This window comes from Rattus rattus, chromosome 4, assembly GCF_011064425.1.
Source record: "Rattus rattus isolate New Zealand chromosome 4, Rrattus_CSIRO_v1, whole genome shotgun sequence".
NCBI lineage: Eukaryota > Metazoa > Chordata > Mammalia > Rodentia > Muridae > Rattus > Rattus rattus.
In genome coordinates, this window is record NC_046157.1 from 110686583 (window position 1) to 110705081 (window position 18499).

Consider the following 18499-nt stretch of genomic DNA (forward strand, 5'->3'; position numbering starts at 1 on the left):
GGGTAGTATTTTCTTCGAAGCTTGCCTTTCACTCGACCTCCCTCATATTCCGCTGTCGCGGGGCTGTGGAATGTCGGAGAGGGCAGGCGGATCAGGAGTCCGGAGCAACCTTGGGAACCTGGCCTGCGAGATAGAGAGCGCGGCCATCCCCCTGGAAAGGCAAATGAGACCGAGCGCTCTGTGAGGACTTCACTAGTTGCACAGCAGCCGAAGTACTCGAGGCGTCAGCCGGGAATTGCTGGACCCGCGGCCACAGGAACAGACAGATCCGCTGCAGCAGCGGTCCGCGCCTGTAGGCGGGGCGCAAGGAGTGAACTCCTAGTGCCATTGGCCGAGGGGCGCGGTCTGCCCGCCATTACCGGTCTTCATTGGCTGCTAGGATGGAAGCCCCGCCCCGCAGCATCTAAACTCTCTGGGTCGGAGAGCTCCCTGCGGAGACCTCGCGAGCTGGTTGCGGTATGAGTCGCCAGTCGGACCTAGTGAGGAGCTTCTTGGAGCAGCAGGAGGCCCGGGACCACCGGGAGGGGGCAATCCTCGCCCGTGAGTTCAGCGTGAGTGACACTCCAGCCATCAAGCTTCTCAGCCAGGCGCTCCCCACGGCTGTCCAACTGTGCAATGTGAAAGCTCTGTCTTTTCCTCTCAGCTCCCGGGGCGTCTCCTGCCTCCAGCTCTCCGGTTTCCTCTCCCCGCACTTCTCTCACCCTGACTCTCTCCCAGCCTTTCGCACTCTGCCCGCAGGTGTCCAAAGGGTGAAGTCGGTCGCTGTCTGGGAGTAGCCAGACACTATAGGTGTCGTTGTCGAGCTCCCGGAGCAAACCTTATCCCAAGCGGGGCGGTGGCTTCCGCCGGGGAGGGAGGCAACACACCTGCGCAGGACTCCAGTCCCCCACTCCTGGGTCACCTTGCAATCCCTGGGAGGAAGTGGCTTGGGGCAGCAGAAAGAGGAACAAGGAAACTTGTCGCCTAGCCTTTGGGCTCCCAAGTTTCCAGGCTAAACTAGGGCTTTTCAGCGCTGTGGCCCTGGGAGCTCTGACCTCAGTTTCACCTGTTTTGAATTGTGATTGTTAAAAGCCAAGCCGGTCTGAAAATGAGGTGATTTGGGTAGATGCACCTAGCACGTATTGGACATTCACTGGCTAGACAGGTACGTTTAACGGGGCTTACAGAAGTTGGTAAACGTTACGTTACATCAGACCAATCAAGTTTGTAAGAGGGAATTCCACTCAGCCACGGCACACAACGTGTATTGAAGTATTTTAAATATAGTTGACGTGATCCAAATACGTAATACTCTGTTATCAAACTTAGAAATATAAACTATAAAGATATAGAAATAGATGTGACGTTAAATGATCATTTACAGCGTGGCATGATGGCATATGCCTGTAGTTCCAGCAGATGACAGCCTGAAACAGGAGGATAACAACGAGTTCAATTCCAACCTGAGTTAAATAATTCGTGACCACTCTGGAGATTGTCTCAAGAAAATGAAAAAGATAGTTTACACAAAGACCAATATGTAAACCAATAACAGTACAGCACTGTGGTGGTACATGTCTTTAATCCTAGCACTTAGGGCAGGGGCAGAAGATCTCTGTAAGTCCGAAGTCAGTCTGGTCTATACAGAGAACTCCAGGACATCCAGGGCTATGTAGGGAGACCCTGTCTCAAAAACAAAGAAACAAACAAATAAACAAACAAACAAAACCCAACTAACTAAACAAGCAAAACAAACGACACAAAATAGCAATAAGCCAACCACAATACCACAACAGATACAACAAACATTAATAAGTACCAAATTTATAGCAGGGTGAGGGTAGCACACAGATTTAATTTCAACACTTGTCGAAGCAGAGGCAGGTGAATCTCTGAGTTCAAGTCCAGCATGGTCTGCAGAGTGAGTTCCAGGACTTCCAGGGCTACACGGGTCTCAGGGGAAAAAGCAAAAAGAAAAGCAAAAAACAACAACAAAAACCAAAAACCAAAACCAAAAAGCAAACAAAAAAAATCAAACCAAATTTATTAAGTCCATAAGTAAATACACAACAGGCATATGGACAGATTAAATGTGAATCCAAATAGTTTGCACATGCAGAATGCTGTAACATAAGAAATTTATCAGCATAAAATATAAACATTGCAAGCAAGAAGCTGTGCCCACACATGCACGTGGTGTGTCTTTCGGGTTGAGGAGAGCAGTTCTGAGGGCTGCATGCAGAGTCTTGCATTCACTCACTCCAGAACTTTGACTTTCCTACTGCTGTGATTGAAACACCCACTGTAGGAAGAAGGTGTCTCTGGGGGCTGGAATAACCTGACCGACATAAGTAAACCACTTTGGAATGGTGGTCCAGACACAACGGCAATCATCGCAAATATGAACACCCAATAGGAGTGATACCTCTCGCTAGTTATTATAATGTACCAGCTATTAAGTACCTATAGCAATTTCTTACGTGTTATATATTATACCTCATATCTATTATACCTCATATCTATGGCATATCATGCTGCGTCTTGTATAAGTACTTATTTTAATTTTTAAAAAAAGTTCATTTTATGTATGTGAGTCCACTGTCACTGTCTTCAGACACATCAGAAGAGGTCATCGGATCCCATCATAGGTGGTTGGGAGCCACCATGTGGTTGCTGGGAATTGAACTCAGGACCTCTGGAAGAGCAGTCAGTGCTTTTAACCACTCAACCATTTCTCCAGCCCACTATTATGTTTTTACGACAGGGTTTCATGTAGTTCAGGCAGGTCTTGAATTCAATATGCAGCCAAGGATGACTTTGAACTTTGGTTTTTGTTTTTTATGTATGTGCGCACACTTATTTTTTTTGGGGGGGGGGACTGTGGACAACCGTGAGAGTTAATTTTACACTACTACCTTACCTTGTGGTGAAAGTCAGGTCATCAGGCTTAGTGGCAAGTACCTGCACCCACTCAGGCATCTCCCTGGCCCCAGTGTCCTTTGTTTGGGAGTGTGGGTCTTGTGTAGGCCACAGTACCTATGTACAGGTCAGAGGACAACTTTCTGGTGTGGCTTCTCGCTCCTTATGGTGTGGGATGTGCGGAATGAGTACAAAATCTTCAGGCCTGTGCAGAAAGTGCTTATCGTATGCACTGAACAATCTTTTGGGTGCAAAGAATGCATATGTTATTATGGCTATTTATAGTACACTGTAACATGGTTGAGTGTACAGGTCTGAGAGGTGGAGTGTGCAGGTTCGACTCTTGTTGGGGTACCTCCTCGTGGGACCTTTGGCAAGTTACTCAACCACTTCCTACAACAACGTTCTTCTGCGCAATGAGGAGAGTGGATGGTTCCCACTTGGGATGCCGAAATCCCCTAGCACTGAGTCTGGCTTTCAGCTGCTGTCCTAGATATTATCACACCCATCCAACTATGGATGGGTCTCGCTCTGTTCCTTCTCACGGTGCCTCCCACTAGGACATTAAGGCCCGCTCAGTGGCCTGGAAGACTGAGGGTGTGTGCTCCACTAAAGCCGGCAGTCAGCAGGGAAACTCAAAGAAGAACCGCTACAAAGACGTGGTACCGTGTAAGTCAGATGGTGTCTTGAGGGAGTCAGTGCCACTTGCATAAATGCTGAGTGGCAGTGCCCATCTGGCTACACCCACCCACAGCCAACCCCTCCCACCCGTCCCATCCCTACCTCTTCCATACCCATCACCCAGGCTTGAGGTGGCTGCATTACTCCCTGAAGCCACAAGGGGGCAGAAACCCACTAGTGTGCTGTCACCCTGCTTGCTTTTGCCTGGGAGGGTGTCAGAGACTTGACACCAGACCCCTCCACATGTCTCACCCTCTGGCAGATGATGAGACGAGAGTCATCCTTTCCCTGCTCCAGGAGGAAGGACACGGAGATTACATCAATGCCAACTTTATCCGGGTCAGGCTAGTGATCAGGGAACGGGTGGCTTTGGGAGGGTTGGGACGGGCTTCAGAATCTCGTTAATGAGTGGGCCTTTCCCAGGGCACAGATGGAAGTCAGGCCTACATTGCGACGCAAGGACCCCTGCCTCACACTCTGTTGGACTTCTGGCGCCTGGTTTGGGAGTTTGGGGTCAAGGTCAGCTTTTCGGGGCAGAGAGAGGGGCATGGCTCTGAGTCCCTGTCCTTCCGTTGTCTCCTTACTCAGTGGCCTCCCTCTTCCTTGCCGTTTGTCTAGGTGATCCTGATGGCCTGTCAGGAGACAGAAAATGGACGGGTATGTATCCTCAGCCTCCTAGAGTGCAAAGAAGAATGCAGGGAGGAGGGGAGGCTTGGGGGGGGGTCTCCTTCTTGTCCCTATAACCAGAAGTCCAGCCCTTGGCTGACTCCACTGCAGCTCTGCAAAAGCCACTGGTCCTCATTTTGCCTTGATCTTTTTCCTTTTGACTATGAGGTTGTCCCCTCAGTACCGGCTTCCTACCAGCTCACAACATGGCTAAGGACTGTACTGAAGAGTTTCCACCCTGGTCTTTCTATACCCTTTCCTGCCCCTTATACTCCCCTCTACCTTGGCTATTCTCAGATGAGCCAGAGAAGGATCTGCCTTGGTGCTGTCCTCAGCCGTGGACTTTGCCAGAGCCCATTATGTTACCTGGACCTTCACATGCCCCCCTCTAACTCCTTCCTGTGTTTTCCCGTTTTCCTTCCTAGTTCTCATCTACCTCAGCACATGGGATAGTTCGAAATGTGAAACGCATGTCACAATAGGATGACAACCCTCCCACAAGCTATTATTTTTATCTTCGACTGCCTTCTTACTGGGATATGATTTGTCCGTTTAGCCAGGCCTGGCAGCTCCCTACCGTATGTTCTTCAGGTTCTTGGGAGGCCAAAGTGAGCGGATCAAAAGTTTGAGGCCAGCCTGGGTGACTCGGGGGAGACCATCAGCACTTTCATCACTCCATTCATCCGTGTTTAGAGTCACAGGCAACGCCAGCAGATTTGCCCACTCTGTGTGTTTAACACGAAATAGAATTGTGTGGCAGGTGGCTTTTGCAAATGGCTTCTTTCTCTTTGTGTTCTTGGTTCTTGCTAGTGTTCTTCTTTGGATGGCTGAATAGCACCCCTCCCCCCATTGAATGGACCTATATTTCACTCCCCACTCTAAGCAGTTTGTAGATGCTGGATTGTTTCTCTGAATCACACCGCCATGAATATTCATATGGAAGCCTTTGTGCGGACACGAACTTTCGTTTCTCGAACATACGAACATACGTTGGGTGGAATTGCTGGGTCATAGAGGAACTCTAGTTTTAACTCTAGTTTAAGGAAGTGACAGGCTGTTTTCCATAGTAGCTGTATCAGGTTACATTTCCATCCACAGTGCACAAGTCCAGTTTCCTTATATCCTTGCCAACAGTTCTGGTTCCTTCTCATTTTGAAAACCTTTTACTTATTGTGTGCAGGGGTATGTGCATGTGTACACATGCGTGTCGTGGAATATGGGGTGGAGGTCAGAGACAAGTTTGGGAATTGGCTGTCTCTTTCAACCATGTGGGTTCCTGGGATTGTCTTGGCAACAAGTGTCTTTATCCAGTGAGCCATCGTGCCTGTTCCCTGCCCCACCCCTCTCTCTCTCATTATAGCCATTGTTGGAAATAGGAAGGAATCTCTAACTGGTTCTTTTAAACCATGTAGTAAACATGTAAACATAAATTGTCATTTAAGGGGCTGAAAGATGTCTGGAGGTTAAGAGCACTTGCTACTCTTGTAGAGGACCTGAAGTCCTAGGACCCCATACCCACATCAAACAGCTTACAATGGCCTGCAAGTCCAGCCCCAAAGGGATCTGATGCCTACTTCTAGCCTCCTTGGGCACCCAAACACATTTAACTTTTCATTCAAACACACACACACACACACAAATAAAAAGCATAAACTCCTGCTCCCCTGGTCCTGGCCACCTGTCTTCTGTCCCCATTGAACTAACTGCCTGTCCTAGTTGGCACCATGTAAATAGGATTATAAAATAAGTGTCCCTCTGTTTCTGGTTTCTTTCCCTCGATGGTTTTAAGGTCTGGCCATGTCGTCATGGGTACCGGGATGTCATTCGTCTTACGACTGACTATGCCGTGGCTTTTTTTTTTTTTTTTTTTCCCCGGAGCTGGGGACCGAACCCAGGGCCTTGCGCTTGCTAGGCAAGCGCTCTACCACTGAGCTAAATCCCCAACCCATGCCGTGGCTTTGTGTCAAGTCTTCTGTACCCATTCATCTGTTGATACACATCCCCTTTTAGCCCACTGTGGCTGATACTGTTGGCACACACTGGCAAACAGTTATGTGTTTGCTTCTGACTTTTGTTTTCATTTGTGTGAGTCAGCGTATGTACGTGTGTGGTGGTGGGTGTGGGCCTCTGTCTCAGGCATCTCACTCTGTCCCCCTGGCTGGCCTGGAACTTGCTATGTAGGCGAGGCTGGTCACAAACTCACAGAGACCCACCTGTCCCTGCACCCCCTGCTCCTGCTACATTGCTGGCTTTAAAGGCTTTCGAGACTCTGCTGGCTCTTTTGTTCCTCCTGGGAGTTCCTCCCTGTTCCTCCCTGAACTCAGTGCTTGAATTTTCTCAGCTCAGCTGGAAGCCGGCAAGCCCCAGAGATCTTCTTCCTGCCTCTGCCCACCGCTGAGCTAGGGCACAAACATACAAAGGTGCCTGGCTTGTTATATGGGCGCTGGGGTCTGAGCTCCAGTGTTCATAGTCATGCAGCCCTCTTAACTGCTGAGCTATCACTCTAGGACTCTCTGTTTTTTTCAATTATTTGAGTATAAATCCGCAGTCGGATTGTTTAACTTTTTTTTTTCCACAGTGGCTATACCTTTTACTCTCTACCAGATAGGGGTTTTAGCTTCTCCGTAGTAGGTTCAGCAACACTTGGTGCTTTGCATGCGTTCGTGTGTGTGTGTGTGTGTGTGTGTGGGTGTGTGTGTGTGTGTGTGTGTGTGTGATGTGTGAAATGCACACATTTAGAGGCCAAAAAAGGATGTCAGGTGTTCTGTTCTATCCGCTTTCTGCCTTTCCCCTTGACGCGGGTGTTTCACTTAGCCTGGAGCTAGGCTGGTGACAATGCTTCAGAGATCCTCCTGTCTCTGCCTCTGCCATGCTGGGGTTACAGGGGCATACGAGTCATTTCCTGTGGGTGCTGGGTATTTGAATTCAGAGCCTCATTCTTGTTCAGCAACTGTTACCCATGAGCCATCTCTCCAGTAGTTATTTACTTCCCACTCATGGGGATGGAGAGATGGCTCACTGGTTAAGAGTATATTCTACCATTGCCGAGGACCCACATTTGGTTCATAATATCATCATCAAGTGGCTTGTAAGGACTTGTAACTTCAGCTCCAGTCACCTGCATTCACAGTCATTGTAACCTCCCCAATTAAAGATAATTTGTTTGTTTGTTTGTAGACAGGGTTTCTCTGTGTAGCCCTGTCTGAATTCACTCTGTAGACCAAGCTGTCCTTACACTCAGAGATCTGCCTACCTCCATCTCTTCAGTGCTGGGATTCAAGGTGTGCCCCGCCACCGCCTGACAAAAATTAAATCTTAAAAAGAGAGAGAGAGAGAGAAAAAAAAACCCACTCATTTTTTTGTTTTGTTTTTCATGTGTTTTTGTCTATTTGTGGGTTTTCTCTGGAGAGACATATGTCCAGGTTCCATTTTAAAATTGGGTTATTGTCTTTGGTACTGAGTTGAAAGAGTTCTAGATAAAAGTACTTAGTTGGGCAGTGCCGGTGCATGCCTTTGATCCTAGCACTCGAGAGACAAGAGGATCTCTGTGAGTTCAAGGCCACCCTCTTCTATAGATGGAGTTCCCGGATAGCCAAGGCTACACTGAGAAATATGTCTCAAAAAACAGGAAAAGAAAAAGAAAGGAAGGGAGGAAAGAAGGAAGGAAGGAAGGAAGGAAAGGAGGAAGGAAGGAAGGAAGGAAGGAAGGAAGGAAGGAAGGAAGAACAAAAGAAAAAGGGAAAGAAAGAGAGAGAAAAGAAAAAAGAATGAACTTGTCTGGCATGGTATGTGTGCCTTTGGTGGGCAGAGGCAGGTGGATCTCTGTAAGTTTACACTAGCCTGGTCAACACGTTCCAGGTCAGCCAAGACTAAAATTTACAACTTTGAAAATTTATGTCATATATTTTATATTTTATGTCATATACTTTATATTTTAATTTAGGATACACCAAATAGCTTATACTCAGTAACGATGCAAAATCGACAGTCCTGCACTCATCTGTTCCAGCGACCTTACTGAGTTTATTAGCCCGGCGTGTGAAGTGTGCATTCTTTAGTAGCTTCCCCCAAAGATGGAGTCACGTCATATACAGATCAAAGCTTTGCTTCTTCCTTTCCCAGCATTCGTGCCGACCCCTCCCCCACCCTCCCTACGCCACGCCCTCATTCGCGTCACTTCCTCTTCTCCTCACATCACTTCCTCTTCTCCGTCCCTCCCCATCCACCCTCAGGGCCCCCTTTCCCCTGCTGTGCTTCTGTAGGCTTGGATGAGGTTAGAACTGGTGTGCTCCTGACTCCATCCTGTGCTTCCTAGAATCATCACTGGCATCTCTTGTGGAGTTTTTGGGTGCTCTTGGCCATGATGAAGAATTCCTTTCTACTCCCAATTCTTTTTACTTTTTTTTTTTTTTTTTTTTTTAATCTGTGAAGCTAGGTTGGTTCGTCAAGTTCTCCCCCCCCCCATGGGTTCTTTGTTTGTTTTGTTTCAAGATTTATTTATTTTATGTGTATGAGTACATTGTAGTTGTCTTCAGACACACTACAAGAGGGCATCGGATCCCATTACAGATGGCTGTGAGCCATGTGGCTGCTGGGATTTGAACTCAGGACCTCTTGAAGAGCAGCCAGTGCTCTTAACTGCTAAGCCATCTCTCCAGTCCCTGATCCTGTGTTTTTGCTTTATGGTCTATTAACATGATATCTGGCCAGTGGTTTTTAGTTTTAATTGTGCATAGGTTTTCTCTCTCTCTCTCTCTCTCTCTCTCTCTCTCTCTCTCTCTCTCTCTCTCTCTCTGTGTGTGTGTGTGTGTGCCATAGCATGAGTGCGGAGGTCACAAGACAAGCTCTAGTGTTGGTCTTTACCCTCCTTGTTTGAAACAGGGTCTCTTGTTTTGCTGCTGACGTACAAGCATCCAGGGATTCTGCCTCCTCTCTTGAAAGGATGCTAGAATGATAAATGCACGCAACCGTGTCAAGCATTGTATAGGCTCTGGGGATGCAGCTCAGGTACTCACACTTATACAGCAACCAATAAATTACCCAGCAAGCATCTCCCCGGCTCTGACACAGATGCATTTTCATCGTCAAAAGCCTTGCATTCCTAAAATTAAACTTACTTGGCTATGGTGCATAATACTTGACTAGTAATTGAGCTCTAAGTTCATGAGATCCTGGTAGGTACTTTGCTTTCCTTGTGATGCCTGATTTCCGTAGGAGGGCCCTACACAGCCTCAGTGTGCCTGGGTCATGTTCATGATCCTTCAGGTTTTTTCAAGGGTGTGTGAAAGGTTGGTATTAATTCTGCTTCTTTAGTAAATGTCACTAATTTGCTTTTTTTCTTACAGGAGGCAAAAGTGTGAGGAATGTTTTAATGTAACCGCGTGATCTGTCTTTTCTGTTTTCTATAGTTTCAAGTTTCCATCGGGGGTCCGTTCCATTTATATGAAGAGCTTCTTCTTATGTATTTGCTTGCAATGAATTTGCCTCCTTTTTGACTGATGAGGTTTCCATCGTGTTAATTTATTTATGGGGTGTTAGCATTCTAAGCTCCACCCACAGTTACCTGGCAACAGCCAGGCATGCTCCACCCCACAATTTCCTGGCAACAGCCTGGTATGCCTGACACTGTAAAAGAGGCTGCTTGCCCCTCCTCCCTCTTTTGCTCTCTTGCTCCCCTCTTGCTCTTGCCTTCCTGCCCCCACTCTCTCCCCATTCCCTTTCTCTCCACGTGCTCATGGCCAGTCCCCCCCCTCCTCTCCCTCCTTCCCCCTCTCTGCTTTTTTCTGCCTCTCCTACACTCTTAACTCCCCTCTGCATGCCCTGAATAAACTCTATTCTATACTATACCATCGGGTGGCTGGTCCCTCAGGGGGAAGGGATGTCTCAGCATGGGCCCGCTGAGGCACCCCCTTTACCCCATAGGTCACCACACCTCCATTGAACACAACCCCTCCTCTCTCTATCCTTTTATAAACACATTTTGGGGGGGGGGACAAGTGTGCTAAGGCACGTGTATGACGGGCAGAGAACAACTACCTAAGACTCACTTCTCTCCCTTGCACGTGGGACCTTGCACGTGGGACAATTTAGACTGTCAGGTTTGGAGGCAAGTACCTTTACCCACTGAGCCAAATATCTAGCCCAAGGTTTCTTTTTCAGTTCCAGCATGTTTAGGATATAAAGGTACCCTAATTTCTGAATGAAATTATCATCCTACATTTTTCTCTTTAGTATTGTTTTGTTTTTAATCAGTTGGGTCCTGGGGTGCTTCAACATTGCCTCCTTTATGTGTTTTTCCCACTCAGTACAGATTACTGACTTTTTTAGTCTCAACAGTTTTGGGGGAATGTACTGTTTTTCTTTCCTTTTAAAAGAAACATTTTGTATTTATTTTATGTATGTGGATACTCTGTCGTCGTCTTCAGATGCACCAGGAGAGGGCATCGAATCCCTTTATAGGCATCGAATCCCTTTATAGATGGTTGTGAGCCACTGTGCAGTTGCTGGGAATTGAACTCATAACCTCTAGTCAGTGCTCTTAACCACTGAGCCATCTCTCCAGCACCAGCTTCTCTCTCTCTCTCTCTCTCTCTCTCTCTCTCTCTCTCTCTCTCTCTCTCAGAGATTTATTTTATGTATATAAGCACAGTGTAGCTGTCCTCAGACACACCAGAAATCAGATCTCATTACAGGTGGTTGCGAGCCGCCATGTGGTTGCTGGGAATTGAACTTAGGACCTCTGGAAGAAAAGTCAGTGCTCTTAACCACTGAGCCATCTCTCCAGCCCAGCTTTTATCTCTTAAAGTATAATTTCTGTTTCCTCTGGGACTGGAGAGATGGCTCAGGGGCTAAGAGCCCTGGCTGTTCTTCCAGAGGTTCCAAGTTCAATTCTCAGAACTCACATGGGGGCTCACAACCATTTATAACTCCAGGTCCAAGAGACTCAGGCACCAGCATACACATAGTACCCAGACATACATGTAGACAAAACACTCGTGCACATACTGCAAATTAAACATTTTTTTCCTGTTCTTAGCTCATCTCTCCAGGACTCTGGGGATGGTGGGTCCCACAAAGGACTGATTCTCTTGCTGATTTCAGGCTTCTCTTTGTCTCTGTGCACATCTTCCTCCGGGGCTTTACCCTGCTCTTAGTGAATTGTGCTTGGGACTTCCATCGAGGGCTGATTCTTGCATTTAATTGTATTCCTTGTTATGTTCCTTTTCCATTGCTATGTTAAGGTCTTCGCCTCTTTTTCCTCTTTCACTTCTGATCTTTTATACTCTCTGATTAGCCCACATTTTGCTACATTTTTGGTTCGTCAAGGACAGCGGATGCTGGATTTTAAGCATAGCACAGTTCAGTGTTAGACTGCATCGACTCTGGTTAAAGAATGTCTCGAGTGTTTTACTTTTCTAGGAAGGCAGGTTTTATCTTCTGGCGCTGCTTCCTGTTTCCCTGGCTTCTGTTTGCTTGGCTCTCTCTTCCCTGCAAATTGCCAGTCCTCTCTGAGCCGTGATCTGTGCTTCCGAGGCATGGTGGAATCCCAGAGCTCTTGGTTCCTACAGCTCAGTGAAGTCAAGGCGGTTCACCAGGTAGTCCATTTAGTGAGCACCACCCTCACTTAGTGACAGCCCGGTGGGAGGATATCCTGACCTGTCTTCCCGCTGCGAGATCAGAAGCTTGCTCCTATGCTGTGCGTTTATGTCATACTCTGCAGCTACCCTCACAGCTGAAGCTGCTGGCCCTCCCACAAGCAGCTCTCAGGGCGTCCTGCCACTCTGAACGGGACCTCCCCATTCACTCCTTGCCTTCCCCGCCTTACTTTGCAGAGGAAGTGTGAACGCTACTGGGCCCAGGAGCGGGAGCCTCTACAGGCTGGGCCTTTCTGCATCACCCTGGTAAGCTGGCACAGGGGTGGGAACAGGTGGTTTCCGCAGGCCTTTGGATAGTGTGAGCGATCTCACGGAAGTCATAGAGAGTGAGAAGCCTTGGGCTAGGCTTGGAAAGATGAACCATTTTCCTCACAGCTCCCTTACACTGCGAAAAACTCCGAATACACCACTCTAATTATGATCACAGGTACCTCTGTAACCAAAATGGACTTGCTCAGGTTTCTACGATTCTTGTTTTATAGTGTTCTTTACTGGAGGAAATCCCTCCACATACAGGTAGGTAGCCATTAACAAACGCAAGGAGACCATTGTATTGTAGAACAATAGGACTCTCTTATGCTCACTGTAAAAGGATTAGTTTGATTTTTGTGCACATTCCTCTGTCCCTGTTCTGACAAAAGTTTCCTTGAACACTTTGGGAGAAGTTTGGGCCAAAAGAAAAATTTAAGAAAAAAATTAAAATCATCAGCATAGAAAATTAAAATCATCAGCATAGAAATTTATTTGAGGGGCTGCAGAGATAGCTCAGTGGTTAAGAGCACTGACTGCTCTTCCAGAGGTCCTGAGTTCAAATCCTGGCAACCACATGGTAGCTCACAACCATCTGTAATGGGATCTGATGCCCTCTTCCGGTGTGTCTGAAGACAGCCATAAGTGTACTTATATGGAATGAATAAATAAATAAATCTTAGAAATTTATTTGAATCCAAAATATATGACTATATTTACAATAACATAACACCCAAAGGGCATATCATCATTGGCTGTGAAACCATTTAAAAATATTCTTTTTTTTTTTTTTTTTGGAGCTGGGGACCAAACCCAGGGCCTTGCACTTGCTAGGCAAGCGCTCTACCACTGAGCTAAATCCCCAACCCAAAAATATTCTTTTGAAGCAAAAACAAAACAAAAACAAAAACAAAAAAAACCCCATGTAATAAGAATCAAAAGGAAGCAAGAAATATAAATCTCCTAAGGATTTGGAATTCGACACAATAAGTCAGCTAGTCTGCCAGAGTCTGAACTATAAGACAGGCCCATCAAGCTCTCTCTCAACCACCTGGCTAAGCCAGCAATCCCAGGCATGCAAAACAGCACTGCAGGCCTAAGAGTTTAAGAAATGTTTTTAGTATTTGATTTTCGTTCTTTTTTTTTTTTTTTTTTTTTTTTTTTTTTTTTTTTGGGGATTGAACCCAGGGCCTTGCACTTCCTAGGCAAGCACTCTACCACTGAGCTAAATCCCCAACCCCTAGTATTTGATTTTCAATCAAGAATGCTTTACTTATATGAGGTGGTACATACTTGCCATCCTAGCACATGGGGGGTTGAGACAGAGGGATCTCTGGTTTGAGGCCAGTCTAGGCTCTACACAAGGCTTGTCTCAAATGTAAAAACAAACCCCAAACCTTAGCTCTCTAGAAATATGAAATGTGTTGCTGAAGATCTCTATTTCTCCTCTGTTTTCTCTTGTCCTCTTCTCACGTGCTCAGACAAAGGAGACAGCACTGACCTCGGACATCACTCTCAGGACCCTCCAGGTTACATTCCAGAAGGTACCAAAAGGTCAAAAGGTGAAGGGGCTCTGGCATGGGATAAGCTATCTCCTCTCCTGTAAATGGACACTCATGATACCAATCCGTTTCCATCACCCCGGGTTAGTACAGGGTGGAGTCCACAGCCTTGTGCAGGCTATGCAAATCTTAATCTTTTCCCACTGTACCTTATCTGGTGGATTTAAATGCAATGTGCTTAGAACTCTAGTAGGTGATCAATAAATATGTTTTTTTTCCTTTCCATTTTTTCCATTCTCTGTCCCCCTGCCTCAGGAATCCCGTCCTGTGCACCAGCTACAGTACATGTCTTGGCCGGACCACGGGGTTCCTAGCAGTTCCGATCACATTCTCACCATGGTGGAGGAGGCCCGTTGCCTCCAAGGACTTGGACCTGGACCCCTCTGTGTCCACTGCAGGTTTAGGAAATTAGTTTTATGAGGAGCTGGTGAGGCAGAAGGGAGAGGATGAGACAGCAAGGCAAGGGAGAGCGGTTGTGGCTTGAAGCTTTCAGTTGCATATCTTTTTTTTTTTTAAGATTTATTTTATTTATATGAGTAAGTACACTGTCGTTGTCTTCAGACACACCAGATCCCATTACAGATGGTTGTGAGCCACCATGTGGTTGCTGGAATTGAACTCAGGACCTTTGGAAGAGCAGTCAGTGCTCTCAACCGCTGAGCCATCTCCCCAGCCCCTCAGCTGCATCTCTTGCGAGACTTCTGGATGTGTGTTCAGGATGCAACGAGCTGAAATCGTTAGCCGGAATAGACTGCCCGCTGGGGAGTAAACATATAGCTGACCGTTCACACGTCTAAGTGAATAGAAAAAGTTTTCCTACGCTGAAGAAATACCTCAGTGGGCAAAGCACTTGCTGAGTTCAGGTCTTCATTTACCCAGTCAAAGCCAGGACGGGTGGCTTGGCCCCCTGTGTAACCCCAGTGCTGGGAGATGAGAGACAAGTGAATCCATTCAGGCGGTTGCTACTCAGGTGGTCAAGCAAATTTGTGAGCATCCTGTTTAAATAAGAGACCCTGTCTCAAATTTAATATTGACCTTCGGTCTCCACACTCTGTCACCTCCCCCCTCCCACACACACATACACACACACACACAAAATGGGTGCACACTAATGTACACATAAAATCAAAAGGTTTTATTTAAGATTATAGTCTAGGGACCCTGCAATTTACTAAGTACTGATCTCCCTCAGCTCATCTCAGAAGGGGTTGTGGTATCTGCAGGGTTAGGCAGTCCGTCCCAGCACTTAGGAACCTGAAGTCAGAGGCCAGCCTGGGCAACACAGCAAGACCTGTGGGAAAGGGAGGAGGAAGAGAATGGAAAAACAGGGAAAGGGGCATTGTGGGTAGGCTATGATGGTGTCTGTTCTGATTCTCGATTGTCAGTGCTGGCTGCGGACGAACAGGTGTCCTGTGTGCTGTTGATTACGTGAGGCAGTTGCTTCTGACTCAGGTATGACGACCACCTCTTCTCTGAGGGCAGTGCGTCCCATGCCTGCCCACCAGGGGCTATTCACACTTCCCCTCTCTATCCCAGACAATCCCGCCCAATTTCAGCCTCTTTGAAGTGGTCCTGGAGATGCGGAAACAGCGACCTGCAGCCGTGCAGACAGAGGTATATGTGCTTGCTCTGTCTTTTCCCAAGGACACAGGGAGGCTTCCCTATCTTCCCAATCCCCTCTTCTCAAATAACCACTCACCCCAACAGGAGCAGTACAGGTTCCTGTACCACACAGTGGCTCAGCTATTCTCCCGCACTCTCCAGGACAACAGTCCCCTCTACCAGAACCTCAAGGAGGTACAGGAGTGCCCAATTCCACTCTTTCTGCCAGTCATCAACACTTACACGCCTCTTGGGAACAGTAACTGCCTCACTGTGAAAGGCACCTTTATCTCCTCAGAACTCCCTCCTTCCTCAGGCTGTCCCCTCCTAAGCTCACCTCAGTACCCACAGTGACCTGCGTCAGAGTCATGGCCTCATGACCCTCCCTGCCTTCCTGCTTCCCTGCAGAACCGCGCTCCAATCTGCAAGGACTCCTCGTCCCTCAGGACCTCCTCAGCCCTGCCTGCCGCATCCCGCCCACTAGGTGGGGTTCTCAGGTACTGGCTCCGTCTGCTCACTGTTCACTCTGCCCCTGGAACACCAACCCCTGTATCCTGGGTTAGCCTGGGTTAACCTTTCCCTTGGTCTTCCAGAAGGCAATTAATTAAGTAGGTAAATGTATTTTTAGAATCTCTCTCTCTCTCTCTCTCTCTCTCTCTCTCTCTCTCTCTCTCTCTCTCTCTCTCTCTGTGTGTGTGTGTGTGTGTGTGTGTGTGTGTGTGTGTGTGTGTGCGCGCGCGCGCGTGTATACATTGCTGGAAGGTGAGAGGCCAACCCTGGGTCCTCACCTTCCACGTGTTTTGAGACCATCTCACTGTGTACATCAACAGTTTCTGGGCATTCACCTGTCTCTGTCTCATTGTAGGAGGGCTGGAGTCCCAGACGCATGACCAAATACAGCTTTACAGGGATCCTCCCTAGTCCCACTTGCCAATGTGGCCCTGTTCTTCCTGCTGTAGGGTTACTAGGGACACGGAACCCCTGCTTTCTACCCTCAAGTGGCCCGCCCCTTCCCTCCTTTCCTGCTCTGGGGACTGGGGCAGGCAGGAAGGAAGCTGGTTGCCTGGGCTGAGCTTGCTCCCTTCCCCCTCTCTCCCCGTGCTCAGCGCTTTCACTTCCTCTGCTTACGGTCCGCTACAGGAGCATCTCGGTGCCTGGGCCATCGACCCTTCCCATGGCTGACACTTACGCTGTGGTGCAGAAGCGTGGCGCTCCGGCGGGCACAGGGCCGGGGACGCGGGCGCCCAACAGCACGGACACCCCGATCTACAGCCAGGTGGCTCCACGTATCCAGCGGCCCGTGTCACACACTGAAAACGCGCAGGGGACAACGGCACTGGGCCGAGGTGAGTTGAGGCCCTACCGGGATGAGGAGCTGAGGGCGAGCACCTGTTCGCCCGTTCCCCCCTCTCATAAGGTTCGGGAACGTCTAAGCGCCACGCGGAGCTCAGGCCCGGACCCAGCATGGCCACGCCCCCAGGCTCCTAATTGTCGGGGTTCAAGTCCCCAAATGAGCTCCAGGTCAAGACTGAGTTGGGAGACTGGGTTGTCTAAGCCGGGCGGCAAAGACGGACCTCGGTATTTGGCCACGCCCATGGCCCCGCCTCCAATCCATACCTCGGGAGGGGAATCTGTAGCTGCGCTCTGTTAGAGTCCCTGGAACTCTTAAAAGCAGCTTGAGCTGACTAGTAGGGGTTCTCCTACCCTCAGTTCCTGCGGATGAAAACCCTTCCGGGCCTGATGCCTATGAGGAAGTAACAGATGGAGCGCAGACTGGTGGGCTAGGTAAGTCAGAGCATAGGATGCAGCTTTGGAGAGCCCCAGGATTTGGGGAGTTCGAGGGCACCGGATTCAGGTTTCTCCTTCACATACCTGCATCTGGAGCGGGGCGGGTTTGGAGGAGGTTACCCGTTGACACCTCAGCCTCCGCATGGAACCCTTCTCCCCTTAGGCTTCAACTTGCGCATTGGAAGACCTAAAGGGCCACGGGATCCTCCAGCAGAGTGGACACGGGTGTAATGAGTGCTGTACCAGTTCCAGCCTGTCACTCAGTGGTGGCTGGGCGACTGCAACCCCTATGCTGCTGTGTGCTGTCTTATGTTTGAGTGGGACTCATGGGCCTGAATCAAAATAAAAGTTTCTCAGGGTAGAAAAAAACAAATAGGGACTTTGGCCAGTGGTTATAGCAGTCAAAGCCAGGGGCTAGGAGAGGTAAGTGGGGGAGGTGGTGGATCTACTCTGAGAAAATTTAGGAAAGCACATCAAGAGTGGGCATCGCCACTCTTCTCCCCATACACCTACTGGAAAGTGCACCCCAGACAGAGTCCTAACTTGACGGTGCACCTCAGACAGGTGCCTACCTGGATGGACATGCTGACCCTACAGCTAGAGACATGTGTATTTAGATCCTCATGTAAACTTGCAATGAGCTAGAAAGATCTCCGTCTGGTCAGAGAAATGGATCACCCAGTCAGGTAGATAGTGTGCCATCCAGAAGACAGAACTTCAAGATACTGTCTTTCTCAAGATGGGAGAAAATAGATCCTCAAGAATAAATGTATGTACAATGCTCTACGCCCTGATCCTGCCCTGCCTCACTGCCATAATGTCACAAACAAGTCAGGGTCTATATGACAGTTGTTCATCTAGTCAGTCCTGACCATGGCCTCTGCAGGCTCAGATAGTGCCTTCTGCAGACTCTTGGAATGCCTGTCTTGAATTTGATGAAAGCTTCTACCAGGAACTTGCAAACGTCATTAAAATTATTAATGTAGAATTCAATAAAGAGTGGGTCAAAAACTCAGCTCAAGAGCCTTCTACTGCTTCGTGAGTGTTAGACCACAGGTGGCTGCAGGCTCCCAGGTTCATGGTGGTCCTGGGAGGTCCTTTGCCTTTTGAGTGTTGGGGGCAGAGGGGGCTGGTTTATGAAACTTGCCTTATTTGGCCGCAGTATCTACTCTCATTGTCAAGTTCTAGAAAATCTGGGCCATGAACAGCTCAGCCAACAGGAATGGCGGATGACAGGGAAACCTTGGGAATCTCCTGCACCTCAGTGAATCCAAACTAAACTCCAAGATGAAAGTTGGGGGAGGGGGGCTGATCAGGCCGAGAGGCAGCTGGGAGCAGAGAAGGGTCGGGATGCTGTTCTATTCAGAGCCTGGGCTAAGGCTGACCATCCTGGAGTAA

General features: G+C 48.3%; 1 protein-coding gene and 1 long non-coding RNA gene across 2 annotated transcripts; one reads left to right on the forward strand and one right to left on the reverse strand.

Annotated features, from left to right (window-relative positions):
* The first annotated feature begins 407 nt into the window (after positions 1-407).
* Positions 408-18116, forward strand: Ptpn18 (protein tyrosine phosphatase non-receptor type 18). Its single transcript, XM_032900905.1, has 15 exons — positions 408-551; positions 3459-3567; positions 3842-3918; positions 4003-4098; positions 4198-4236; positions 12078-12146; positions 13631-13693; positions 13967-14109; positions 15097-15163; positions 15248-15325; positions 15419-15508; positions 15722-15810; positions 16454-16659; positions 17024-17098; positions 17265-18116. Exons 1-15 carry the CDS (start codon positions 459-461, stop codon positions 17330-17332), a joined length of 1362 nt encoding a protein of 453 aa, XP_032756796.1. The 5' UTR covers positions 408-458; the 3' UTR covers positions 17333-18116.
* LOC116899277 lies at positions 14826-16886 on the reverse strand. The gene is made up of 2 exons (XR_004387702.1): positions 16503-16886; positions 14826-15305 (listed from the first exon to the last, which is right to left on the reverse strand). It is a non-coding gene; the product is annotated as an uncharacterized LOC116899277 (long non-coding RNA).
* Positions 18117-18499: the final 383 nt, after the last annotated feature.

Coding starts and splice junctions, on each gene's coding strand:
- Ptpn18 (XM_032900905.1), top strand. CDS start 459: ATGAGTCGCCAGTCGGACCTAGTGAGGAGCTTCTTGGAGCAGCAGGAG. Junction 552..3,458: donor TCCTCGCCCGTGAGTTCAGC/GTGAGTGACACT, acceptor GCCTCCCACTAG/GACATTAAGGCCCGCTCAGT. Junction 13,694..13,966: donor TCCAGGTTACATTCCAGAAG/GTACCAAAAGGT, acceptor CCCCTGCCTCAG/GAATCCCGTCCTGTGCACCA.